Here is a 27,834-nt window from a genome sequence, read left to right on the forward strand (position 1 = left end):
TGCACCACTCGTAATTTTATTACCCTTAATCGTGACATAACTGACGAGCATGTGATGTTATTGGTGTCATAACGTATCAGTCATGTTATTCATACATTCGTACCCTTCCATGCCGATTTATGTATATACCAATTAAACGAGACGTGAGTTTTCGGCAAATCTTGTTTTTGTGCATGACCACAACGACAGGAGATCACACTAGACGCCAACAGCCCGGGTCCCTAAAGTGCTTCGCACTTAAGAATGATCCATAACGGTTCATAACGGTTTTGGTTCGCATGCAAAAATTTTTGAAGCAACGTAACGATAAAAACAGTATTCACCCGCCGGGGTGGCTCAGTCAGCTAAGGCGTTGTGCTGCTGAGCGCGAGATCGCGGGATCGAATCCCGGCCACGGCGGCCGCATTTCAATGGAGGTGAAATGCAAAAACGCCCGTGTGCTTGCGTTGTAGTGCACGTTAAAGAACCCCAGGTGGTCAAAATTAATCCGGAGCCCTCCACTACGGCGTGCCTCATAATCAGAACTGGTTTTGGCACGTAAAACCCCAGAAAGAAGAAAAACAGTATTCATTTTTCTCAGTAAGTGAATTCTGAGATAATGCTTAGTGCCTTGACTCAAGGCGCTGAGCATGATTGCAGAAGCAGCATGTGTACTCGCCGTAATTCGAGACCGCTGTTCCGATAAAACGAACTTAAACGAACACAAACGAAGGATAAAACTTCGGTAACAAAGCGTTGTACCCGTATAAAACGAAACAAAAAGCTCTTGGAGCGCAAGCACTGGGCTTTGCTACATTGCCGATCTGGTAGTGCACCGAGTGGCAGGCTTAGATTAGTGGAGTGCTCGACCGGCTGTCGCTTGTACTATGCCTGCCGGAGATAGCGCTTATGCGGGTCCCTGAGATACGCGCTGATTCTGACGTTGCCTTACGTCGGTTGTTTCGGATTGCAGACTTTCCCCTTTAACCGAAAACCGATCAAAAATATTTCGGTTTCACTCCGAAACAAAATAATAAATAACGTTTCGGTTACGTTCTCGTTCCGGTCAAAGATATCGTTTTGTTTCGTTATTCGTTTTTGTTTTCGTTCCGTTACTACCTACTGGATCTGTTACCATTCCTATGCCCGAAAAAGGCGGGCGACCCAGATTATTTTGTTTGTGAAGCATTGCAATACCGAACCACGGTATCCTGTTACTCTGACAAAAGCAGGACACCCCGCTGGAATGTTACTATATAGTTTTTTCTCAGATGCAGAAAAAAATCACCTATTTTTTATGTACATTATTGTCTTATCAGCGACGTCTGTCCGTGATGTTTTGAACGCAGCACTCAACAACGATAACAGGCGCTTGCCGACACAAAAAATGATAAAACTGAACAATGAATGAATGAACAGTGGGCAATCAGTATCAGTTCCTCGTGCTTATGAAAACAATGGCTTAACGGCATCGCTTTATAAGGCGTTTTTGCTTATTCCGGCAGCCCACTAGCTGTGATAACAGCTTAAGATACACGAAGAAAAGACGCGAAGATGCGCATTGCATCTGAAACTTGCTGCGACGTGCCGGCTTGCATGAACAACTCAGGCAAGAGACACCTCTCGTGAAATGAAAGAACGTACGTCTAGCTCGAATAGTTGGCCGATAGCATCTGTTTATCATCTCCGTATGTCTCTTCTTGTCCAACAATAAATCTGCTCATGAATGCAACAACGCTTGTTGTTTTGATTTTAATGTTCAAATGCTTCCTTTGTTCATGCTCACCGTGATTGGGTCTTACTTCGGATTTTCTGCGTACACGATCGCCATTTCATTGCCTTTTTGTCGATGATCACTTTTCTCTCGTTGCCAACATCCGACACCCTGCTTTTATTTTATTTTTGACCTCAGACTGTGACCGATACGAATGCCACACCACATCTACATGTCTGCTCAGGGCGTATACGAAACACAGAGCATGAGTGTGTAATAAAAGGCTTACGCTGGTCTCAACTTCCAGGAAGTGTTAATTGTGGAAGGCGCCCAAGAAGTTTACGCATCCGATAACGTAACACACCGCGGGGTGAGGAGGAGGAGGAACAACTTTATTAAAAACACCAGTCAATGAACGTCGGGGGAGAAATCCTTCTCCCCCGTCGCCCCTAGCCGTCGGCCGGAATACCTTGAGACACAGCAGCAGCAAGGGCTTGACCGATGATGTCCTGCTGGACGTTGGGGTCTGGGCTGTGGAGCAAAGCCTCCCAGGATTCTAGAGTGCGCGAGCTATCATGCTTAGACGGACATGTCCACACCATATGAACCAGATTTGCTGCCTCATCACAGAATTTGCACTTTGAACCGAATACTCTTGGATGCCACTTGCTGTAGAGTACAGGGTTTGGAAAAACCCCCGTCTGTAATTTCCTCCACATAACCTCATCTTTCTTACTGAGTGTTCTGTCCGCTGCCGGGTAAATTTGTCGATTTAGTCTGTAGTTTACTGTGATTTCCTGGTATGCGCGCATATCCTCTCTTCTGTTTATAGTTTCGGTGACTTGGGAGGTTCCGGGGGTCGACCGGTAAATGAGAGCTCGGGCGACCGAATTAGCCTCCTCGTTCCCTCTAAGTCCCTGGTGAGCTGGTGCCCAAACGAGCAGAACAAGCTGTCTGGGTCCCCCATCCCTGTTTAATATACGGATGGCAGTCTCCGTCACCCTCCCCGATTCGTAATTTCTCACAGCGTTTTTGGAGTCGCTGATGACCACCTTTTCCCCCCTTTGGCTGACGGCCAAGGCTATGGCCACTTCCTCAGCTTCAACCGTCTCGACGCCACTGACTGTGCAGCACGCCATTGGTGTTGCATCTTCTCTAACCGCCGCGGCCGCATATGCCGCTTTGCTGTCATATTCTGCAGCGTCCGTATATAGGACGTCCTGTCGACCAGTATACCTAGTTTGTAATGCCTCTGCCCTGTCTTTACGTCTACCGTCGTGAAAGGCAGGGTTTATGTTTCTGGGTAGTGGAGGTATTTTTATCTTGTCCCTGATCTGTCTGGGGATGTCTCTTGAGCGCACTTGCTCATGTTTGGGCTCGTAGCCCAATTTCTCTAAAATTTTCCTCCCCGTTTTAGATCCAAGTAGCCTTTGATGCTGCGCGGTAAGGGCAGCCTCAATCAGTTGCTCGAAAGTGTTCGATATCCCTAGCCTCATCAGTTTGTCGGTGGACGTGTTCTGGGGGAGTCCGAGCGCGACCTTGACACTTTTCCTAATAATGATTTCGAGTTTGTTCCGTTCTGCACCACTGATCTTGAGGTAGGGTGCCACGTACACTATCCTACTGATTACGAAGGCTTGCGCTAGCCTCAGAAGATTCGCCTCCTTCATCCCAGCGTGCCTGTTCGCTATTCGTCTGATGAGACGACACGTCTGATTTGAACTGGCTTCTAACCTAGCAAGCGTTTCATAATTCTTCCGGTTTGCCTGAATCCTCAGCCCGAGGACGTGATCATCTGGAAAGGCGTTCTGGCGCTGATCGCCAGGTAGTAGGTTTGATTCTTAGTCCCGGCGAGCACCTTATATAGGACGGAAGCGAAATGCGTGTACACTTAGATTTAGAAATATCTCTAAGGGTACTCTGTGGTCAAAACTATACGCCGTGTCTCCAATGAAGCGTCTCCCATACACTCTTAATCTTGACTCTCAAGTTTCACTAAGTGAAACATTTTTGCAAATATGTTCCACTTAGTTGGCGGAACATATGTTAAACTCGAATAATGTGCTCTACTTAGTGAAACATGGGGAACTATATATTAGGAGCGATATGCAATAACAGCTTTGATATGTTAGAATTAGAGTTTGATGGCGCATATCTCCAAACTTGTGTCATTCTGGAAATTCATTCCAAGTGGATACGCCTGACAAGCTCACCGGCTACAATTCGTAAATTTCAATATGCGCCGTAAAGTAATTAACTCAGAAGTTCATTAGTACATTATTTTTAATTAACTGAATGTGTGTTTCGTTTTCGCGTGTTACTAATGTGCACCTCTTCGAATATCCCAGCTCAGTGATAAGAATTATGCTACATGCCACAGGCGATTTTTCTTAATTCTGTAAAACTTAAAAATGAACACCCTATATAGCAAAGGGCCTAGTGCGCTCTATTTCTCATGGCCAGCGTTCACGGTGTCATGGCGCAAATGTCAGCACATAACTGTAGAAAGCTCAGGTAACGACAGGTAAAACGGAGAATAACCGCCATTTTCATGGCGTGAAAGTTATAAGTGAACGTGATGTAGGGTAGTGCAATATCCCAGTCCCGTGGTCGGACGAAACGTACGCAGACAGATGTCGGTGGTGGTCGATCTGGTTCAGTCATCAGGCGATGCCACTGGTCAGAAGAGCTTGTGATCGGTTGAGCAAAAGTTCATCGATGACTTGGGAGAGAAGAGTGCGGCCCGAGTGATGTTGGGCGTGAGATCCTTTCCTTGTCTTTTCTCTCTCTCTCTCTCTCTCTCTCTCTCTCTTTTTTTTTTTTTTTTATGATGACGACGCGTGCATCTTCTAGCTCGCAATAAAGATGGAACATACGGGACGCCATCGTCGACGACGTTTGCTGCTCATAGTACTGTAGCACCGTGACGTGTTTCTACAAGGACAATGCACCGATGCACCAACTTGTCCAATCTGCAGTACTTCTGTACAAGGACAAGCACGTCGTCAAAACGTTCTAATGCTGAATATACTGGTGGCTGAAGGACATGCTCGTCATTGAAATCTGCAGAGTGTATATTGTCATAATGCGTTATTTTGCCTTGCTAGTTGATGAATGTTTTGCGTGCAGTGCGTACACCAATTTTCAGAGTGCGTAGGATCCATACAAGCTGTTTTATTTGAGCTGCACCAAATTTTTAAAAATTGCCTGTGGCAGATAGCACAATTCTAATCCTTGATCTAATCTACTCGATGAGGTGGCCATTAAGTTCACGAGAAATCCAAATGACTAATTGAATACTTAACAGAATTACGCTAATTAATTTTCTAATTAATTATTTTACGGCACATATATTGTAATCTACAAACTGTAGGTAGTGAGTTTAAAAGATGCATCTACTTCGAACGAATTGTCTGGGTTCCGCTAGTTTCGAAATATTCATTTTCAATGTGTCCGACGAAATGCATTGGGGTTCCAGTGACTTGTGTGCTACAATGCATAAAGCATCGTTTTCTTCAAAAAGGTAACTGGAACGCCAATGCATTTCGTCGGACACTTTGAAAATGAATATATCGATACTGGTTAGTCCTGAGAATTCGTTTCAACTGAATACGACTTGCGAACTCGCCGGCTATAATTCGTAGATTGAAATATGTGCTCTAATGTAATTCATTAAAAATATAATTAGCATAATTATGGTAATTATTCAATTAGGCATTTTGATTCCTTGTGGGAGGAATGGCCGCCTCATCGTGTAGTTTGGATCAAGAATTACCTTAATGCGCCTTTGTGACTGTCACAAAAGAGCGCGTAATCAAAGCGCGCGCCGAGTGTCGCGCAAGCCAGCGAAAGAACACGCCGGTCCCGCGGCAACTTCAACAGAGGGGGAGAGCGCATACGCCTCAAGCAACCACGCTAACAACGGCGCCGAAACGTCTGGAACGAGGTTCGACGAAGCGACGTTAACCGGAGAGAGAGAGAAAGCACACGCGCGCGCCGAGACTCCTTCTCACCCGGCGAGCCGAGAGAGATAACAACAGCGTGAGCGTGCGTGAACAGCATGAGTCATCATCACCCCCCCCCTCGAGAATGTTCCGAAAGCAGCGGTCGAAGGTACGAGAAAAGAGTAGAAGCTTCCCAAGCTTTGGCCGTGCTACGGAATCACAACTCCGATCGAATGTTCGAGAAGGACCGTCGACGGCTATATAAACGCCGTGCGAGCATTGTCAGTTAGGAATCCAGGAGTCCAGTGAGGAATTCAAGAGTTGAGTCCGCACCGTGAAGTGATGTAACGTGAAGACCAAGCGTCTGCGGAAGAAGGGGATTCCCCGGCAAGCTAGTCAACGAGTTCGTCGAGCGTCTGCATTTCCGGAAGAAGCTCCTTCTTCGAGATTTGCTCCCAAGTTACGCCGAGATCGTCTGACTCCAAGACCAACCAGCACGGTGAATACGATTGGACACTTAGTGTTCCTATTTATTTTGTACTTTACGTGTTGGACTCTTGTGCTTGTCGTTATTTTCTGTGATTGTTAATACCCATCTGATTTGTATTGTGTTGTGTCTAGCCTAAGTGTGCAAGTTTGTGTGTAACTGCCTTGTATGAAGAATATATTTTGTTGAGTTTTGACAACTCTGGGCTCTGACTCGGTCTTTGGACAGCAACCGGCGTTCGCTGGCGCACCAGAGGGCCCACTCTTAATTGTCCTTGCTTTCGTGGGATTATTTTCGGAAGCTGATAAGTCGGCTTTGGAATTTAGTCCGGCGTCTGCGCCTCGTTCACCGGGGTCTGTGACAGTGACTGAACTTTGTGTTGCTGTGTTACTGAGTTGACTTTCGGTATTAGTGTGGTATTAGTGTACTTATGTGACTGGACTTTGTGTTATTGTGATTAGGAGTCGACATTTAATTTTAAAGTGTGTAGGTTATTTTTTTTCTTTGATATCTCTATGTGAAAAGGAGTAGCCGGCACCAATTAAAGGCATCAACATCTCCTAAATACCATATAATAAAAAGAAAGGATTAGAATTGTGACATCTGCCACAGGCAATTTTTTTTTTATTTGGTGCAGCTAAAATGAAACACCCTGTATAATGTTTAACAAGCGACGCCCCTCGGGGCATTCATCTAGTCTATCACTGTCGAAGACACGTTACGATCGGCGTAAGCATTCGTAGGAAGTGGCTCTCTAAATTCGCGCTAAACGTGACAAGGTTTTATGGAATTTGGGGAGCGTCATCGCATCCCCGCGTGCGAAAAGCCCGCTGGTTTCGCGTCGCACAGCCCAGTGAGAGGGAGAAAGTGGTGGCGGGCTCCTCCTTCCCCGCTTCCCCCTCGCCCATCTCGAACGCCATACGCCATGCGACGCTTCTGCAGCCCATTGTGTACGACAGAGCGTGAAACAAAAGCGAAACAAGAAACTGGTGCCGGTTTGGTTTCACCTTCACGTGCTTCTGCGTCCGTCGTATATCTTCGCCCAGGAGCAAAGTGAACGACGCGCCGTATCGCCTTCAGTCTGGGGGCGGGTCCGTACAAGGGGCCTGTAGGGAGGGGCTGCGTGTATTCATAACCAGAGGAAACCAGCTGTCGCACCACTTGTTCCCCTGTGTCGCCGTGTTGCTGCCGCTCCTCTGCTCTCCGCCATGGCTGTTGTCTCTCCGATGGACGCCTCGTACGTGCCCAAGGCACTGCACTCCCTGACCGACGATGACGAGGCATGGCGTGAATTTGCCACTAACGACGAGGCATGCGTGCTGGTCATCTACACCGGAGGGACCATCGGCATGGTCAAGGACAAAAACGGAGGTTGGTATTCGAACAGCCCGCTGCTGCGAATTCGAGTTGATAGTGTGTGACGGCGCTGTTGCTGTGCTTCCGTTCGCACGTTTGTCAAGCTGTCATTGCTATTGCTCTGAAGACGAGTGGTTTATCAATTTTTCATTGCGGCGAAAGCATAATCAGTCTGCCCCGGGCAATGTACGCGAGTCAAGATACAGTATATGTGGCATGCGTTATCTTGCGTATGTAATGCTTTCTTTTTATTTAAATGTTTGTTAGGTGTCTACCCAGAAATGAGACAGTTACGGTACCCGCGTTTTTGGTTATTTTTTTCTGAAGAAAATAAACTAACTACTTTCCTATCTTTTTGTTTGGGTTTAGCATTTCTCTTAATGAAAAGCACATTCGAAACGCAGGCCTACTTTATCATTTTATGGTCAGTTCGTAAACTAGTTCCGTCCTCCGTGTCTATTGGATCCTGAGTCGACATACTAAAAGTGCTTGCTTCCCGGCCGTTTGTTGTATACATAACTTTGTTTCGCCCGCAGGGGCCTTTCACACGTCTGACACTGCCTAACAGCAGTAAACACTTTCTCTTTTTATTCAGGACTGCAGCTGAAAGAATTAGCGCAGACATGTTCCTATGTCAAGAACCTTCATGGTCGACTGTCTAAGGCAGAAATGCACCATGTTCCGTGTTCAAAGCTTTCAAATAGCCCCAAATTATCCATAATATTACATTAACTAACGTATCATGCTATTTTGATTATGATTGTCAGCCTACAAGAGATTTTGGTGTTCTAACACACAGCAAATTCAACGTTGGCTAGCGAAACATTTCTTGAATGACGAAGGCTCGTGTCGTCACATGTTGGAAAAGAAAGATTGCGGTCGCAAAGTCGGGTACTAACTCTCATTAAGGAACCGTGACTGGTTTCTTGCTCCCATTACCCAATGTGCGAAACGTCGCTCTTGGTAAGCGACCAATATCCTGTATTTTGCTTATTGTGAAAGGAAGCGGAAACCGATAGTAAATTAGCGAACGCTCATCGGCGCATTACTGCGCATTGCGAGCCAAACCACGCATATACTTAGCTGGTATCAAACTGAGTTGATGGTAAGTTTACCTGTTCATGTTCGCAGGATTCACGATTAAGTCATTTTGCATGGATGCACAGGGCCGCCCCGAGCATGCACTGCAGATACTGCGGATTAGACGCTACAACTATAGACTGCTAGAATGTGGTTGTTCTACCAAAGAAGAAAGCTAATGGGACTTAAGATTATAGACCTTTCATACGAGGATTAAAAACAAAAAAAGGTGCTTTCAGCAGCGTTTCAGTCTTTCAGGATAGAAATGAACCTATCTTTCTGCTACTTGGCATCGTGAACGCGATGGGCAATGTGGAGTCCGCGCACTTACGTTAATTTGTTTCCGCATACAAGCCTTTGCAGCACCACAATATGTTACGATGATCCCATTTTGACTCTCATTTAAGCCCATTGGCTGATTCATATTTTCAATTGAAACACCCGACTTCTGTATGCTCTTCAGTTTTGTTCATGTCCTGTATCTATAACGAGATCTGTTTGCCAATGTGCGTGTATGCATGTGCGTGTGTTCGTCACATATATTCCATTGTGAGTGCGTAGTATTTTTTAACTGTTTGAGCTCGTTTGTTCCCTTTCTTTGTGTCCTGCACTGTAACGTAGTTGGTACGAAAACGCATTTCCGCTCCCGTTTATATTATTTTTCTCTTCTTTTGCCCCAAGCGTGCACCAGTAGTTTTTGTCGTTCGCTGCCGCTGCTCGGCTTGTAGAATCGTGAATGCAGCAAGACCCGGCTACAGGGGGCTGGTTGAATGAGCCGGAACGCTACCCCGCACCCTCCTTTTGTCTGCTTCCTGTCGTTGGGCCTCGTCGTTGAGTGATGCGTTCCCCGTGCTACGCGGCGCCGTATAGCTATCTCGCTCGGTCGTCGTCCGGTCTGGTCTGTTGGACTATATAGCGCACGCTGGCTGATAAGTGGTTTTGGACAAAAACAATTCTTCTGGCTGTGCTAGAACTCCTTGTTTATGCCAGTTATTCGTTCGCGTTTTAGAAACAAGAAGCCACTGCGAGAGAGAGATTTTCTGCTTATGACAAATTGCTGTTTTGTCGTAGTCGTGCACGAGAGTTGGAGCTCAGAGATGGTTGAAATGCGTTTGTCGCTCGCGATATTGCAGCTTCTTTATTTATAGCGATTGTGTTGATTCGCGCACTAAGCGTGCCTTGACAAGTTATAAAACAGTCTGCCCAGTACCATAGTTATGTTGAATAAGTGTTGTACAGTTAAGTTTTTGTTCTGATTTTAAACGTGCCTTGGTTTTCGTTTCACTGTATGTTTGTCTGTAAGTTGACTCACTTGACGACTAACCAGGGAACGTAGTCGTCGCAGTACTAGATGCGTCACGAGCCACGTCAAGCCTCACTAATAACCTCGTACACGTGACGTCTGCTGGCTTGAGACGATGCTGGCATTGGCGACTTTCTCGGGAGGTTGACAGCCGATAACATCTTCCAAAATATAGCCTTCTTTGCACACTTATCGCTTGCACACACTGGACGGACTGCTGGGGATCGTCTAGATAAGCCATCCCAGGTGAAAATTTCCAACTGGGATCCAACTGGGATCAGCTGGGATGAACTGGTTCCAGCTGGAAACCAACTGGTCCCAGTTACACACCAACTGGTCCCAGTTGGAAAGCAACTGGGTAGCAACTGGTTCCAGTTGGGATCCAACTGGAACAATTTCCAGTTATACTGGGAGTGACTGGACCCAGTTGGGATCCAACTGGAACTTTGACCAGTTGTACTGGAATCAACTGGTTCCAGTAGAGAGGCAACTGGAACTTTCACCATTTGTACTGGAATCAACTGGTTCCAGTTGGATTCCAACTGGAACTTTGACCAGTTGTATCAGTAGCAACTGGAACCAACTTAAACATTGGCCAGTTGTTCTGGTAGCAACTGTTTCCAGTTTGAATCCAAATGAAACGGTGACCAGAAGTTTAAATGAAAGCAAGTAACATCCAGTAACATGCAGCAGCTAGTCCTACTTATACTGAGCAATTAAGTTTGGCAGTTTTAGCAATCCTAGCCAACATTCTAATAGAAGTCTGTAATAATTAGTCTAATACGTCAGTTTTGTATTAGTTGTATAAGTTTTGTATTAGACCAATAGAAATTTCTATTAGTCGTACTGATTTACCTATAAGACCAAGAGGCCGTGTGTATTAGACTTATTAGTGTTTTACAAGCAGTGTAGTAGACACGCGCGTGTCTACTAGTTTCTCTATTAGACTAACAGGTCCTATTGGCCTTATGCAGATTGTTACTGGTCTGATACAACATGTACTGCTAGATTCCACAGCTCTTGTTTGCTGGTGAAAGTTAATTGACAAAAAATTAGAATAGCGGACCGCTTGCTTGCATGGAGGGGTGTTTCTAATTAATCACTGAATAATTAAAAATTCTGCTGTACAATTGTGCAGCAGATTGCGTTAATTCGCACGTTTGCATTAGTTTCAGCACACCACCTCTCAGCGACGTACGCCTACATGGTCTTGCCTCGTCGCGATGAGTCGAGGAAACAGCTAGTGTTTACAGCACAGCGAATACTCCCCCGCGAAAAAAAAGAAAAACGCGAACAACCAGCCGTCAGATCACGGTGCCCGGTCAGCTTACGAACAACCATATTTGTTTGGCACTGAAGTTTCGTCAGTGTCGTATTTTCTGTTGAAGTGCGCATAAAGTAAATGTTAAACTTTTAATCTAAATTGATAACTTGATATCGCATATAAAAGGCCGTAATATTTATTGACATCAAAGAGCAGTATCGCAGAGAAGGGAACGCGGCGGGTGGGAAGGATATAAAACTGCGACCATAGTCAGCGGTAGTTGCGCACAGCACGTGTGCAATGGCGGCCGCCATGTCAAGGCGAGGCTAGCCACTGTAGCGAGGCGTCACGCGAGGCGTGCGTGCGTGTTAGTGAATTAACGATGTGTTTTTAAGGAACCCGTGGTGTTAGCGCCTGCGCAGTCTCATTCGTGGAGTAGTATATTTGGATAGTTTTATCTATGGCTGCTGTTGTGACTTCCAAACAACCCAAGGCAACTGTTTTACCCCTGTCCTTCGCGGCTTTGTGGATCTATCAGCGTGCATCGATGTGCAGTGTTCTCCCCGGCGCCGATTTACCATTTCGAGGTAATTATACTTCTTGTTTATGCTTCTATAGTACAGAATGAGGTGTTTTCTTTTTTTTTTTTTTTTTTTTTTTTTTTTATCCTGACGGTGGACTTAAGTACTTCTGAACTGTGCCGTCGGGCCGATTGCTGTGTGCGTTGCAGCGATGATCGACATGCCTGTTTCCGAAAATGCTGTGCAAGATTTGTGTCTAGAGTTCTTTATATCTACCTGCTGTTTCGATGGAACACACATCTTATGTTGATTTTGTGTTCTTTATAGTGGTCCTATCGCGTCACGTGGCGTCATTTTTTATTATGATAAACATTTTGAGCTAGCATATATCACACTGTCCTAAAATTAGTTTGGTAATTGCGGAGCCACATTACTCTAATGTGGAAGCAAATATTGCCAGCTTAAACGTTTAGTGGTAGAACTAGCACCCCTGTTTCTAACTGCTTCTATATGTGTGTATTTTTGTGCCCAGGTTTTTTTAACCACTTCCTCAAAAGGACGCCCTTTGGTCGAAGTCAACGAAAAGCTCTCAATCAAGATTGCTGACCTGACGAAGATCTCGAAGGAGGAATCTGTAAAAATACATGCTGTGCTAATAAATGCTTTTAGCAATTTTACCTGTTTTTCGTTATGTATCTGGAACATTACAACATTTTCTTTCACTCCAATAGACCTATTACACTAATACACTAAGAGACCTACTAGACTGTATTAGTGTCGATAACCGAATAGGCTATTAGGGTTTGTATTAGAAATTTTGCTAGGGACTTAAGCAATAATAGCTGAACTGCCTTAGTTGTATGAAATCCATCAGCAGAATACACTTTTGATAGGCTTCTGCACGGGCCAGTTGCAATGGGGACCAACTGGGATCAGTTGTAATGGGCTCCAACTGGGACCAATTACAATGGGGACCAACTGGGACCAATTACAATGGGGACCAACTGGGACCAGTTGCAATGGGGACCAACTGGGACCAGTTGCAATGGGGACCAACTGGGACCAGTTGCAATGGGGACCAACTGGGACCAGTTGCAATGGGGACCAACTGGGACCAGTTGCAACGGGGACCAACTGGGAATTGTTCCATAAACCAGTTTAACTGGAACCAGTTGCATTCCCCGTTGGAAATTTTCACCTGGGATGTGTGCCTTCCGCAAAAAAAAAAAAAAAAAAAAAAAAAAAAAAAAAAAAAAAAAAAAAAAAAGGGGGGGGGGGGGGGGGGAGAGAAAACTGAGTTGTGGCATTCACATGGCGCTGAGCGAGAGTATTATTCCTCGGGCGATGATTTCTGCCATCTTGATATGAAAGTCCATACATACGTTCTAAGCGACTATCCATGGGGGCTCTCGTAACGAAAATAATCAAACAAGTGCAGGACAACATTGTCCCATGTCTCTCTAATGGCAGAATCCTCTTTCGGCGTTCAGCCCCACAAGCAAGTAGCGTCGTAATGATTATCCAGCTGCATTCTCTTCCGGAGCTAGTTCGCCATGTTGACTCTAGCCGCCATATGTTCTTGCGAAGAACTGTGTTGTCCCAGACAAGGGGAGGACGGAGAGTTTCATTCACTACCAGCTGCCGCTTGGAATACGTCAACTCGCACGCGCCTAGATGTATCCTGTTGCCCATTTCCTGGAAGACTCGTTCAAACCGGGTTCAACGATGGCTCACACGGTTGTTGTCATTGTTCGTCGATTCTTGGCCTTGCTGCTTGCAGCGGATAAAGAAAAATTAGGGAAGGGGGGAGAGGGAGGGGGAGGCGAATATTCGAAGTTTCGAATAAGAGTCGGGTAATGGCATACTACCTTTTCGAATTCGCAAATTAAATATTCAATACTTTCGAATCCTCCAAACTAACCAAATACTTCCGAATCTTAGTCTAGCTCCTGTCCTCCTTCTGCTACAGAAGCGCGAATTATCAGGAGTGAACAACGACAAACGTTTTTGGAGCAATGCAGAAATAAAATTAGTAATGCAAGCATTTTCGGTTTTGCGAAGAAAGCCTACATGACCTGCGACTTTTGCTTGTAGTGTCATTTGGGGTTTTTGGCAGTCCAGTCATGGTGCAGTTTTTACGCCACACCCTGTGATGTATTCCTTGCAAGAGGCCCTTTTAAATGTATATAGTACAAAAATCATTCCACACTTTTTTTTTATCCATAACTTACCATTTTTACGCAACCATTTATTTAACGGTTTTTGGAAAGCTAGTCATACAGCAGCCATGCTCTAATGCTGTGAAGCTATTTGAGGAGTTATTTTAATGGCAATTAGTGATCGAATGTCTAACACCGATCATTTGTCTCTGATAGTTAGCAGTCTTTTTTGCACAAGTCGGCACAGAAGTGGTACACAATTATACCGAAATAAATATATCTGCTGTAAATATATTCTTCTGCACTTGAATATTAGATTCTTATTGGAAAACGTTCCCCTTATTCTCCCACCACTAAAAAAAAAAAAAAAAAAAACATCATTCTTCCTGTTATATTTCGCCGTCGCTATATGCTTCATATATACCTTTCAAAGCCGAGGCCATGAAGCAAAAAGTATTGTGTGCTTGTTGCTACATCGAACAGCGGTAATAGCTGAGCATATAATTTAATTTTTTTCTAGTCACTACCCTGTAAAGAAAAACTGAGCGCATTAGCCTAGCTGTTAATTCTGTAATTATGTGTGGTACGCCGTATTCACAGCTTCAAATGATAAGATCATTAAAGCAGTATGCACGGGGCTTCCTGTTTACATGTTTTGTCACCTTCTAGCGCAATCGCTCTGAATGAAAGATTTCATGTTATAGCTTAAAATGTAGTGCATCAAATTTAATTCAAGGCCCGTTAGTTAAGGGGGAGCTGCTAATGCCTTGCTATATGCCTTGTAAAGGGGGCCTGAATCCCCGTCAAGTGAACAGAGTTTCACTTTTTGTTCAGGCCTCCTCCATTTTTTTTTTGTGTATCTCAAGAAAAATGGAATAAACTTGAAATTGAATTGAAATTGAATACCCCAACAACACGTAACCGTGGACATGCGTCGTGTATACGCAGAAGCACTGTTCACTCGTACCTCGCAGTTCTCAAGCCGGCGCCAGGAATCCTAGACAAGAGGCTGCGCGAGTTTCCACAGCTTCACGATGCGGAGTACGCCAAGGAGCACTTCGGTGACTGCGAGAAGCCTCCGCTGGTCCTGCCGTGAGTTGATTCTCGTTAATACGAACTCGTTCAAAATACAATCTTCCGACACAAGCTTATAATGTTCTTGTCTCCCTTAAGCATTGCAGCTTGAAGGAAGCGAAGCTCCCCATTGGATCCAAAACGGCGTTCCGTGTGACAGCTGCCGGGCGCGATCGCAGCTACCTTGACAAGAGAAGCTGAAAATGCTTCAAGAGGACGCGAAATTTAAACTTAAAATCGCGAACCATCCTATTGGTTACGCTCCACAATGTGTACATAGTATACTTACTACAATTTATTAGCTCTTATGCGCTCCAATGTTAGTTACACATTCAAACCCAACGTGGATGCCCTGCCGTCGCATTTTCTCGCACTATAGCTACTCGGCACTCGCCGCCCGTTAAAATCGTGTAGCCGCTCAATGCTTGTAGTCTCCAGAATAGTCTGTGATGTGGCAGTGGACTAAACTTTTATCCAAGTGATGCTCGAGGCATGAAATGGAGTCTTTGGTTGCTTACTTTACATGTCCATCTTTGGACACGTAAAATGTCCCTTAGAAAAAGTAATCTACTCGACAATGCTTTCTACTACTGTCCAGTTTGCTTTGATATTCCTGCTTTCATTGATTAACTGGACAACTGTGCGGCCTTATTTCACCGAAACTACCGTTGTGAATCTTGCCTTACCGCGCAGTCTTACCGGCGATCCGCGAAGAGTGGTCTACACGATCTCCGAGTACAGTCCTCTGCTGGACTCTTCCAACGCCACCATGGACGACTGGTTGCAAATTGCAAAAGACATAAAGGTACATTTACCTCGATGCAACTGCATTTCATTTTCATACGGGTCGCTGTTTCATATTCTTGCTTTCACTTCTCCTGTTTGTGGTGACTCTTTTCCTAGTCTTGTCATGCTTCCACTTCTCGGCAAAGCAATTCTGAGCGTAAGATGGTGCCTCCTGCCTCTTCAATTGTACCCACTTCAGAACTGGCGTCGTTATCGTCAACCTTTCATCAAAACAAAACAGGTGCATTTTATTTAACGACGAGCAATTATTTTCGTTATATGAGGCCATTTCCCGCGTGCGAATCCGTCTAGTTGGTGCTGGCGAGCGACAGGAGTGATGTCCTTGGAACATGATAATGCATTTAAAGCCAAGGTTCTGCAAAACGGTTAAACAATAGCCGGTGCAACTATAGAAGACTACTTCAGAGTCGGCTCATTTCTGAATGTGCCATATTTCAACAAATCTGTACTAAAGTTTTGTCGTGCCTGTCTTTTCTTCCATCTCGCGGAAATGTGCTTAACACTAATTTCGCAACAGCTGCGCGAAATAATTAAGCACCAGAATTCTTATCATCCTATGTAACTATTGACTTCGTCTTCATTATGCCTGACATGCGGGTCTTAAGTGTCAGTTTCGCTCTCTATTTGCTCGCATATGTCGGCTATATCGCTCCACGCGAATTCTCAACCGTTGTCGATCCTGTGCCGTGCTATCATTGTAGCACGGCCCGTACTATTACTGTAGCACATATCGAGTGAGTACGAAAGACCCAAAATAATGTCCTCTGGGCCTAAAGGGTTCAAAATATGCTGCTGTGTTGACGACTATATCATCATCGCACCAATATTCTTGTCATCATACGTCCCTCTTTCGTTCCCCTTGCCCATGTGCAGACTGCTGCAGGGTAGACTGCTGCAGGGTAGACTGCTGCAGGGTAGACTGCTGCAGGGTAGACTGCTGCAGGGTAGACTGCTGCAGGGTAGACTGCTGCAGGGTAGACTGCTGCAGGGTAGACTGCTGCAGGGTAGACTGCTGCAGGGTTTGGCCTTTCTTTTTTTTTTCTGAAGTTGCTACTACTAGAACTACTCAACCGTTGTCCATTTCCAAAGCGACTTTTGCGGCCTAATGCCTTGAGCGTCGTATTGCCGTTCACGCGTTTCTTCCATTCTTTATCTCCACATTATCGCATGACTTTTGTCGCGCGCAGAAATACTACGACTCCTACCACGCCTTCATCGTGCTCCACGGCACGGACACTATGGCGTACACATCGTCCGCGCTCTCCTTTCTGCTGGAGTGCCTCGGGAAATCGGTCGTCGTCACCGGCTCCCAGGTAAGCTTTCCATACAAAATGCGTATTTATTTTTGTTTTATATTCAGCGCGTGAATAGCTTAGAGCAGTGTTCACTATGCTTTCCACCTTAAATTCTGATTTAAAAGCAGCCCTCCCCGTGAACAAAGCTATGAAATCTTATAGGAAACGTCTCGGTAGTGAACAAATGCAGAAAGCGCTATTTTTGGAAACGGACCAAATGCTTTGAACTGTATTAAAATATTTTTCGACAATTATTTTTCGTGCGTTAACCATGCGTTGAGAGCTGTCCCGCGCTGCTCACTTTTGCGAGTGTTCTGTGGCACTTGAATCCTTCCACGAGGTGTTTTCCCTGATCCTTGTTAAGGGACCCACATCTCATTATTCAGTCTACGATTCTCGTCCGTGTTGTTGCAAAATTACACCCTTTCAGGCATGAAATTTACTCTAAGAAGCCATCACGTTTACGCAGCAATCCTGTAATAAGCTTGCCACTAAGAGTAAAAAAAAGAAAATGAGGGCTTGCGGAAGGAACGGCATGACTTGTATAGAAAACCCATGTATGTAGACTCTACGATAATTTCATAATATCGCAATAATCACCGCTCCATAATGATCACTTAGTAGAGTAATAGCGCTAATTGTGTACGCTACAATGCTCCACAAATAGCCTGTGAAAAAATTTTCATAAAAGCTTAGACCACATCGCGAGATGTCGTAAGAATTACCTCATTGGTACTTGAATTCGGTCCTCGTATAAATTGGAGATTTATTGATTGATTGATAATGTGGGTGCTTGTGTACCATGCCTAAATTCATCCGCGTACAGGTCGCTCTATCAACTTTCCTATCACTTTACCTCCCCCTCCCCTCTCTCCCCAGCGTACGGTAGCAAACCGGACCTCTCCTCTGGTTAACCTCCCTGCCTTTCCCCATTTCTTCTGTATGTCTCTCTCAAGGAGCACACCGGAAGTCTGCCTCAGGCAACCGGAAGTTGAGGTGTCTCCGAAACCGTGAGAATAATATCAACGCCTCCTCTAGAAAGATGCCTGCCGCGTGCGCCAAAAACCTGCTGCCCTTACCTTTCCTCTTTTCCTCCTTTCCACTTAAGGTAGAAGCTAGCGATCTTAGCGGTGATCGCTTGCAACACACATGCGCGCATGCGCACACCACCGCATGGCCGCCGCTACCGCCGTGACACCCCATTAGGGATAACCGCACTAGGGTGGCTAGAATGGGCTAACCGCACCACCCCAACCCCCTGCGGAGATGGGGGAGATGCTGGCGCCATCTCTTGACAACCGACCGCAACTCAAGGCACGACAGCTACAATGGGTGAGCGACCAACGCCGCAGGCATCTTTCTAGAGGAGGCGTTGGAATAATAAAAACTCATCTAAAAGGAGGTAATGGTTCAAGTTAAGAGTTGTATAGGATGGATATGATATAGGAGAATAAGTTAAGGGCCAATTGATCGTCTGGTCTTTCTCATCATTATGATTTTACTATCATCATCAGCAATGGCTCGACTGTCGGCCTCTTCTTCCGCAGCTGGCTATATTGCCGCTCATCATTCCAGCATAGAATGTCACTTATCTTCTGTCATCGTAATGGGGGAGACCGCGTTTACGGGGGTATGAGCCATTCATTGTTCGTGTCTCTCACGCGCGCTCCGCCGGCGCATTAGGACACGTCGTCTGTTGCTCCTCTGGGTGTGGTAGGAGAAGGACGTGGATTAACCTAAGGTTTAGGGACTAGCGTCATTAAAGACACTTAAAGGGAACATTAAGGTTGCCTGGAGTTCTTCTATTTCAGTAATAATCTACCTTTTTCTTAAGAAAACTGTACATGCCTTTCTATTAAGGAATAATTCACCAGTTCGAAGCGATTTCATGTTTGTATGTATTGTCTCTCTAAGCCTCACTTTCATTTAAGCTTTGGTGGATAAATTTCCGTCCCTATATGCTCTTCCCCATGCAGATACCAGTTTTCGAGCCCCGAAGCGATGGAAGAGACAACCTGCTGAACGCTCTCATTATAGCTGGAAACTACGTCGTGCCAGAAGTGAGCCCGCATAAATACCGTTGTCTCGTTATTGTACTAAGTCTCATAAAGGCTGGTAACGCTTGTAATATGCTGCGTTTGTCGCTTTCACCAACGGTGCGCTGTGGCTCCAGTTTCGAATGGTAGCTAGAAAAAAGCCAGCAAGGTGATTACGTATGATTTTTAAGACACGAGTCGCACTGCGACCATGTTGTACTATATTCACGACACACACACACTGCGTTTTTATTACACACCAAGAAGCATTTCTTTCATTGTGCAGTGCACATTCATCATATCAATTAAAATTATACGGACACAATATATACCAATCGGCACAGCCGCGATTTTTGCAACGGACAGTTAACTATACCAAACCGTTTAGCCTTTTTATCACGACCTGAAATTATAAGCTTGTATTCAATGAGGTTCTTGTGGTGGAATGTGAGGCAGCTTTATGTCGCTCTTTGCAAATGTGTACACATTATTTTATCTAAAAAAAAACTCCATTTATGACAAAGCCAAAATGTCATATCATTACTTGCAGATAATTTCCGAACGTGCCAACTACGGAAAAGGGTCGATAGGTTTTCATTGCTCGTACGACTATAGAGGCCACATTCAACTCCTGTGCCAGGCCTTCCCGTGTATGGTTCTTTGGAACCAGAATTCGCTAGCGCTGTCAATTATCGTTTTTAATACCATGAGCAAATTAGTTCAAAACCTTTAAAAAAAACGTTTCTATTTTTGTTTTCCTCCCACCTATATCCACTAGGTTACGCTTATGTTCCACAATCAACTCTTCCGTGGGAACCGCGTGAGCAAGTTCAGCATTTCCCACCTTGATGCCTTCGCGTCGTTCAACATGGCGCCTCTTGTGACCCTTGGTGTCAATGTCGATAGTGAGTCCCCTTTCAATTTTGTTGGGGTAATGAAGATAACCAAAATATTTTTATTATTCGCTACATCACGCTGAAATATGTTTGTTAAAAAAGTTCCCAAATCCTGTCAAAGAGGGAAAGAAAAGCATTTATATCCTTATTTTGTTTGATTTCGCATCTTTTGACCTGGAAATCTAAATCTCTTGGTTCTTCTGGACATATCCACAACAGACCGCATTACGGAGGCTACCGTTGCAATTTGCGCACCTGAATGTGCGCAACCGCGGACTTGTCTTGAAGTTACCGCCTATGCTTGAAAAAGTGCTTCTGTAAAGCGTTACCTTAAGAACATAATGATGGCAGCGTGCTGATGGTATTGTCGGACAAGACTACACATGACGTAAAATCTCATCTTTATCTCTTAAGTGTCCCGTGACGATTCAGACTAAACCGGCATGTGGCGTGACATACCAGAAACCGGCTATAAGACGTAATGATATCCATTTACTCCTTCGTCCGTTTTCAGAACACTCAGTTACACCTCATTAAGCACTTTTGGCTAGCACCCAGTACAAGGCGCCCAAAGCATTTAATGCGCCATTCAAGCATTGCTCGATTAACTTGCACAAGTATGAGCCACTCGTTCGAAAGCATCAACACCCGCAGAACCACCCGATTAACAAGAAATCTTGTAAAATAGATTTAACAGGTAGCTGACGCGACAATTCTGCACGCACATCACGGGGAACGATATTCGTTCACATTTGCGGCATAAATTTAAGTCCCCATGTCTCAAGAGGCTGCGCCCAAATTACTAAAATGGTTCTCAAGCTTTCCAACATTCGTCAGACAAGATGCATGTAATACGGATAATGTGTACCTTTCATAGACGTGTTCGATGGTCATAATTCTGCCATGCTTGCGCGTTTTTTTTTTAACGTGCCTAAAATAAACCCCTCACCACCACCGCCCTCCTTTTCTTTTCTTTTTTTTTTTTCAGTTACTTGGCGTCTGATTCTCCCTGATCCAAAGGGTAAGGAATTTCGCGCCCACGATACCCTGAATCGCGACGTTGGCCTGCTCCGCCTCTTTCCCAGCATCACTGCCGAACTGGTGAGAAACCAGCTTTCATAACTTTACTTACTCTAAGCGGTCGAGGGCCTTCAATAACCCATACCCCATTGCGTAACATTGTTTCGAAGTCGCAGAGTGGTCGTCAAAAATAAGAATCTCCTGTCGTCCGCTGCATGACATGCAGCCCAGCGTGGTCAATCGCGCCTGAATTCGGGGAATGTTTATATTGCGCGAAACCCTAATAGCGCGCATTGGCACGCAGTGCATCGGCGTGCTATAAAAGGGGACGCGGATGGGCAGTATATAGCGCTGGTCGACAGAAATACGACTTCGACGCACCTAGCTATCCGCCGCCATAAATCCGACACGCCTAGCCTCCTTCATCTTTGCTAAAGGTCACTGCTGCTATTGTGCACTATGGATTTGTCGCGGCGCAGACATTTCCGCGCATGACCCTCCTATTTCTTTGGTGTATTGACCCTTCTAATTGATGTTGTTGTTCTCACCTTACGTAATACCCCGGGAGATGCCCTGACAGGGCCCCTTCACCAGGTCTGGCAATCTTGAGCTGACAAGCCCAGTGCATACAATGCGCGCTAACGATCGTGCCTGCTAACTATTACACCGCTACGCGCCGCGAAAACAGCTGAAATTTCAAACCAAATGTCGTGCGCCTTTCTCCTCACGGGCGCCGCCGCGCTCCCAGCCGTAGAGACGACGTCATTTGCATAAGTACGCTCACGTAATTCGCAGGGCTGTGACGTCACTCCCAGTGACATGTGACTGAGAATTATTAAAGGCAACATCATTTATTTGTTAGATCTGTTGCTTCAATAGACAAATTAATGTTTACAAAAATAATGAAACCTACAAGCCGAATGTTGGCGTGTCTTTGACTTCGTACCGTAGCAAGAGAGATGTACTTCCGTTTCGTCTGCTTGTTCCCACGTCGTGCAGTCGCGCGCACAGAGAACTAAACTATTTCATTTCCTACCGTGTTTCAGCACGCGATCATGCTCTTTGATCCGCTCGCGTCTACCTCAGTGTTCATGTGGCACTGACTTATACCGCTATATAGTCTGGTGCCAGCGGTACAACGACGCGGTGCATCGCGGTAAGGATCCATGCAAGCCTGGCCAGGCCCGCCTCTCCAAGCGTGCGCGCACTGAGGGATCCATTTCGCATAAGCAGCCAGACAACAACGCCGGTGTTCTCGTGCACAGCTCGCAAAGTCATGCGCAAAGCGAAGCGAAACAAACGCAACAGCTCGCGGCCTCGCGCGCGAGACCGTCACCGGAAGTGCGCCGCTCAGCAAAAACGCGAAAAAACAAGAAAAAAAGTTGAGGACCGACGTGCACGTACCACGATCATCCGTCTCCTGTATGGGCGAACGCATGGATGATGGTACACTTTGTCAAATGAAAAGTAACAGTAGCAGTTGTGGTGAGGGTCCCGCCTGGCGCGCCTTTCATCACTTCAGCGATGACCTTTATCGCTTCAGTGATGAATGTTGCCAGGTACCGCTGAGCCAGCAGCGATGCTGCGACAGTCAACCAAGCAGCCGTAGGGGTAGGGGATAGGTTGGTGGATGTTAGGGGAGAAGGGTGGGGATGAACGCAGGGAAAGAACTTTGCTTGTGGAGGCTAGGCGGGGGCTAATGGTGAGAGTGCGTGTTGACAGCGAAGCTCGTCTCCTGCAATCATGGGTTCGCGACAGTTCAAACATTTCTATCTCTGCTAATAATGAACCAAGTTGAAAAATTATTGCAACAGAACGCCTAAGTTTATGTGCTTACTATTACACTCGCGTTGCTCTTGGTTCAATACCCTACGTCGGGAAAAAAAGAGGTAACAAAGAAAATCACACAGCGAGATGTCAAAGTTAATGCGTGCACATGCGACAGCGTGCAGAGCATTCAACAGTGTCGATTTCTTTCCTGGAGTCTTCACAGCGCTTCAGCGGCGTTGGATGACGCTGGAGGCCAGAATGTTAAAATAGTTCATAACCAAGGGCTCTCTCTCCATGCTGCTCGAAGCCGACAGGCAGTTCACGGCAAATGAATGAAGGCAGTGACAGAGGGCGTGATTCCTTTTAGACTATGGTGGTAGCCTGACGAAGGAAGTGGGCGACTGCAATCAGTACGCCCTATCCCGCTATGCTCGCCCAGGTGGAGTGCTCTCTGAAACCCCCCATTGAAGGAGTTGTGCTTCAGACTTATGGGGCTGGCAACGCGCCCACTGCTCGCACGGATATCATGGAGGCCATTCGGAGTGCTGCTAAACGCGGAGTCCTCATCCTCAACTGTTCCCAATGCCAGCATGGATCAGTGGATCCCGCCTACGAGACGGGAAATGTGAGTTGGCTGCCACCAGTTTGTTTTTTCTGGCACAGTGAATAAATAAAGGCAGGGAAGTCCAGCAGATCGACCGACTTCGATTTTTTTTTACCTTACATCAGACGAAGGGAGGAGTGGAGGTAGAAATGATACAAAAAAATGAACATAGAACTGACGTTTTCGGAACGAGATTTGGAATTCGCAATCGGCGATCCTTTTATGGTTCTCATGGTCGGCTTACGTGACTCATAGCGCCATTCTTTGCACTGCACAAAGGGGACGAGACAGAATATATTAAAGTGTCTATACTTGTCAAAGTGTTTATTTACACCGGCAGAAATTGTACAAGGGAGAAAAATAGCACTCCGCCTTCCAGAATCTGAATGGCTACTAGCGTCAGATATTTTGTAATGCTTCATAATTCGATAAAATTCAGGAACTGCTCGAGGCTGGCGTCATTCCCGGTGCCGACATGACCCCGGAGGCAGCGTTGACGAAGCTGGCTTACGTTCTCTCCAAGAGCGAGTGGACACACGACGAAAAGAAAAAGGTAACGCCGCAGCGAACTTGAAGTAACTCATCGCAAATACTCCGGGATGACAAAAGCATATTCCTACGTCAAAAATAACCACCTCTAATAGTCCATCTTGTTTGTGAGTTTGTCGGCCACCGCTGAGGCATTCATAACCATCAAGCTTAACACCGCACAATGCAGTTACAGCAGCGGATATATATTAAGCATCAACCAGTTTGCTTTTCTTGATCGTAGATAACTACCGGTGACATGTGCCACCAGATGTGTCAGAAAATCCAGATGTATGAAATACAGCTCTAACAATACAGCTTGGTGTGTTCAGTGTTACTGTAAGCGGGTCATCTACTTCATTTAGTATTGACATGGCATCTTAGACTTGCGTTATATGAAGGTCGTGGACCTCGAAACCCTAGAGTAAATACTGGCAAGCTTCAGGGCGATCTCAGTATTTTCCAATAGACGATACCCCACCTGGCTCATTGAAAAGCTATTATTGGGGGCGAGCTCCACCACTGGAAAAGCTGGCGCCACCTTACGCGTGACGTGGTATGAAGGATCACGTGGGCACAGCGGCCGCATCGTCTGCTTCGGAAGCGCCGAAGCAAGCTGAAAACGAAAGTTTAGTCCCACTTGCGCTACGGTTTTGATTAAGTGTGGATGTTTTCCCGCTTCGGGTGCCTGCTTGGCAGCACTTCAAAGCACTATAATAGGTAGTGTCTGCCTTCGAAGGCGTCCGACATGGTAGGCTATTGCTCGACGTACCGCAGTGCCGGACGCGTACGCAACGGAGCTCGGTGTCAGCCTTCACACGTACCCGAAGGCCAAGAAGCTGAGTGTAGCTTAGATTGGGAAACTTAGAACCGGCAAGCAGCCATCGGCTACAACTCGGGTGTGTAGCAAGCAGTTCCGCGAGGAAGATTTCTGCTACGGTTTGGGGTTGCGATGTTCGGCGAGTAGCATAAAGCGCGCACTGAAAAGCTCGCCCGCGCGCGCTGCCCGGTTATTGTTTTTGGTCTATGAACTTGTTGATGCTAGATACTGGCATGTTCACCAGAATGGAAAGGGAACTGTAAGAAGCACATAAAATAAAGCATGGCATATGATCATGTTTGTGTTAGCACCAAACAATGAATATACTGGATCGACAAAAAGAAGCAGCGGGAAATTCCTCGCTGAGAAGACCGATAAACATACAGTGCGACGCAACTTGAGAATATTGAAACGAGTTTAGAAGAAAAGAAAAAAAGATTGAATCGCCGCCATGGCACATCGCGAGTCGCGTATAGCGTCGAAGCCGCTAGTTATAACGAAATTATTTTTGAGCAGCTCCAATAGCGTCCACGCAATCATGGTTGCTTGTGTACTGTCAAATGTTCATATGCTGCGGCCTAAAGCTCACGGCACGGTGCGAAAACGCGCTCGCGGCGAAAGCGAAACATTGTGCGCGGACATGAATGCAGACGCGCTGTGGGTTTCTGCGGACCCGTGCGAACGCTGCATTGAGGCTTCATTCTGTTATGCTACATTGGTTATACGGACAGCGCTCTATGAAAACACATTTCACATAGCTCTCAGCGATTCCATACCTTTCACGCATGAAGCTGGTTCGGGGGACTCCATCGCGTCGACCGCGCGCTATGGGCGTTCACTGTACCTGTTCGGTAATCAGATATCGCCTGTAAACTATTCTGCGCTTTCTGTTTGTCCAGGATGATTATTTTGAGAGTAAGAAACTTACCTCTATTGGAGAATACTTGCAGGAATGGCCAGGAGAGCTCCCGTGTGGTGTTTTTATTGAGCTCCGACAACCAAACCTATGAGGAGCGAGCGCGTTCTCTCATACTATACGCAAGCGAGGCGCTTCCGACAGATGGCGACTCCGTAACTTCTCGCCCCAATAGTAAATTTCTAGGGCACTTTCGGGCTTTCCAGTATTTTTCTACATTTCCAGGACTTCGATTTAACGCGAAGAAAAACGCAACGAGATTAAACTTTGTCTACTCCTCTGTACACTGTAAGCGAGCCGGCCGTTCGGTTCAACCGGCCGTTGACCTGGTAGGCGACTTGAACTCGGTGCTTTTCTCTCCCACGATCGCGCAAGTGTATTTGTGTTCAGCAGTGAATAGCAGCGTCACTATCTTATCAATTCCGACTCGGATAATGCACCCAAGTCACCTTCTACACGGCTTCCAACATATCTTTCACGAGCTTCACCGGACAATTCTCGTAGCAGTTCTCCCCAGCGTGGCATGTACACCATCGAAATCGCGTACAGAATGCCGTCGTACATGCGTACGCGTAAGAGTTCCGAAGCATTCATTGTTCCGTGGAAGAGTTCAAAGCACACTTTTTTTTTTTTTTTTTCGTTGTTTCAGAAGCTGCAGGAAAGCCTGCGCGGTGAGTTGTCTACCGGGCCAGGCGACAGCTGGGAAGACCAGTACCAGATACTCAACCTGATGGGACCTTGGAAGGCTCTGTTTATTCGCTGATGCTCGCTCACTTTAACATTTAAGTAAATTTAACCGGTATACTAAGTTTGGTGCGTCGCTTCTTCACGCACATTCCTCTGTATACCGCCATCTCTATATACCGTGAATATATCCGCCTTCGCAATAAACAAGAGTTTTTACACACTTATTGCATCTTTTCTCTCTCTCTCTCTCTCTCTCTATTATATATATATATATATATATATATATATATATATATATATATATATATATATATATATATAGGGCGCTCTACAGACACATTTGACAAGTGTCAGGACTCGGCAGCCATGTTCCCTCCTCGACTAAACGTTTGGGCTTACGCGGATGGGAACATGGAATCTTTAACTCTCACCACGCTTATTCTAATGCAGCTGCAGCAACGAATTGGCACATTTTTTAAACATTACTGTGGTTATGACAGCCTCTTTCCTGCTGTGGCAGTAGGTTAAATAGGGGTAGGTGTTATAGAAAGGTCGGCCTGAGCTAGTGTGCTCTAGCCTGCTACTCCGCACAGGGGGAAGAAAAAAACGGGATGAATGACGATGCCGACAGGTTAGAGGGTTTCTAGATGCCCGATCTTGCAGAACTGCAAATGGCACGGGTCCACACCGATGTTTGTAAATGTTCCAGAACAACTCCCAATAAACATTGTTACATATCTTGTCAAGCGACCACAGCTGACGCAATGGAAGGTCCTTAAAGAACTGCCGGACATCGATACTAATCATAAGGATAAACTGATGACTGGCACTATTCCTGGGCGCACGACGGCTCATAAAGTCCGAGCTTCGTAAGCTGTTACAGGTTCAAATTGTCAGCATGCTTCTAAGGAAGCCAACCACCATGCTTCAAGTGGAGCCCTCACGTGATGCACGCCTTCATCAGGCAGTGCTGTGACGTGGACTTGCAATGAGTGAGGGGATTGTTTACTTTGGAGGGACAAACAACACACCTACGGCAGCGTTGGCTCACGCCAACTGTCGATGTCCTATACATAGTACCTCTTTTCATTTGTGACCTGCTACTCAGTGGAAGATAGAGAAGCCCACCGAAAATGAAGTCACAGTTGTTCCTTTGCAGAGTCCACCATGTAGACACCCTTTATGCACGTTGCACGATCTGCATAACACAGCCAGGAGTTATTAATTTGAATATTATTGCAAATAGCATCGTTGGCATTGTCAGACCAGTTTTCTTTCCAGCTACCGCACTAAAAATGTGAGCCGATCCCGAAGGTATTGCAGTATAAAAATGTGGGCCGTTCGCATGGATATGGACTACTGCATGGGTAATGGCCGCTCCTAAATAAACCTCCTTGGCGTCAACTTGGGTCACTGTGCGTGCCATAGATTCCTACAATATTTGTTTAGGGAACTATATGGTATGTGCCACCGGGTATGCGCGGACGTCACGATGGCGCCACCAGAAGGCGCACTGTGTCCAGAGGAATTAGGTTTTGATTTATCCTGCATGCGTAATGGACAAATGGTGCAAC

At 45.9% G+C, this 27,834-nt stretch overlaps 1 protein-coding gene and 1 long non-coding RNA gene across 2 annotated transcripts; both read left to right on the forward strand.

Moving 5' to 3' along the window:
- The first annotated feature begins 7,101 nt into the window (after positions 1–7,101).
- On the forward strand, positions 7,102–26,484 carry LOC119456333 (L-asparaginase-like). Its single transcript, XM_037718039.2, has 10 exons — positions 7,102–7,495; positions 14,782–14,899; positions 15,575–15,686; positions 16,876–17,001; positions 18,960–19,043; positions 19,798–19,924; positions 20,904–21,016; positions 23,145–23,330; positions 23,749–23,862; positions 26,223–26,484. Exons 1-10 carry the CDS (start codon positions 7,333–7,335, stop codon positions 26,334–26,336), a joined length of 1,257 nt encoding a protein of 418 aa, XP_037573967.1. The 5' UTR covers positions 7,102–7,332; the 3' UTR covers positions 26,337–26,484.
- LOC125946441 (uncharacterized) lies at positions 11,330–12,325 on the forward strand. Its single transcript, XR_007467591.1, has 2 exons — positions 11,330–11,714; positions 12,181–12,325. It is a non-coding gene; the product is annotated as an uncharacterized LOC125946441 (long non-coding RNA).
- Positions 26,485–27,834: the final 1,350 nt, after the last annotated feature.

The sequence above is a fragment of the Dermacentor silvarum genome, chromosome 6, assembly GCF_013339745.2.
Source record: "Dermacentor silvarum isolate Dsil-2018 chromosome 6, BIME_Dsil_1.4, whole genome shotgun sequence".
In the NCBI taxonomy this organism is placed as follows: Eukaryota; Metazoa; Arthropoda; class Arachnida; order Ixodida; family Ixodidae; genus Dermacentor; species Dermacentor silvarum.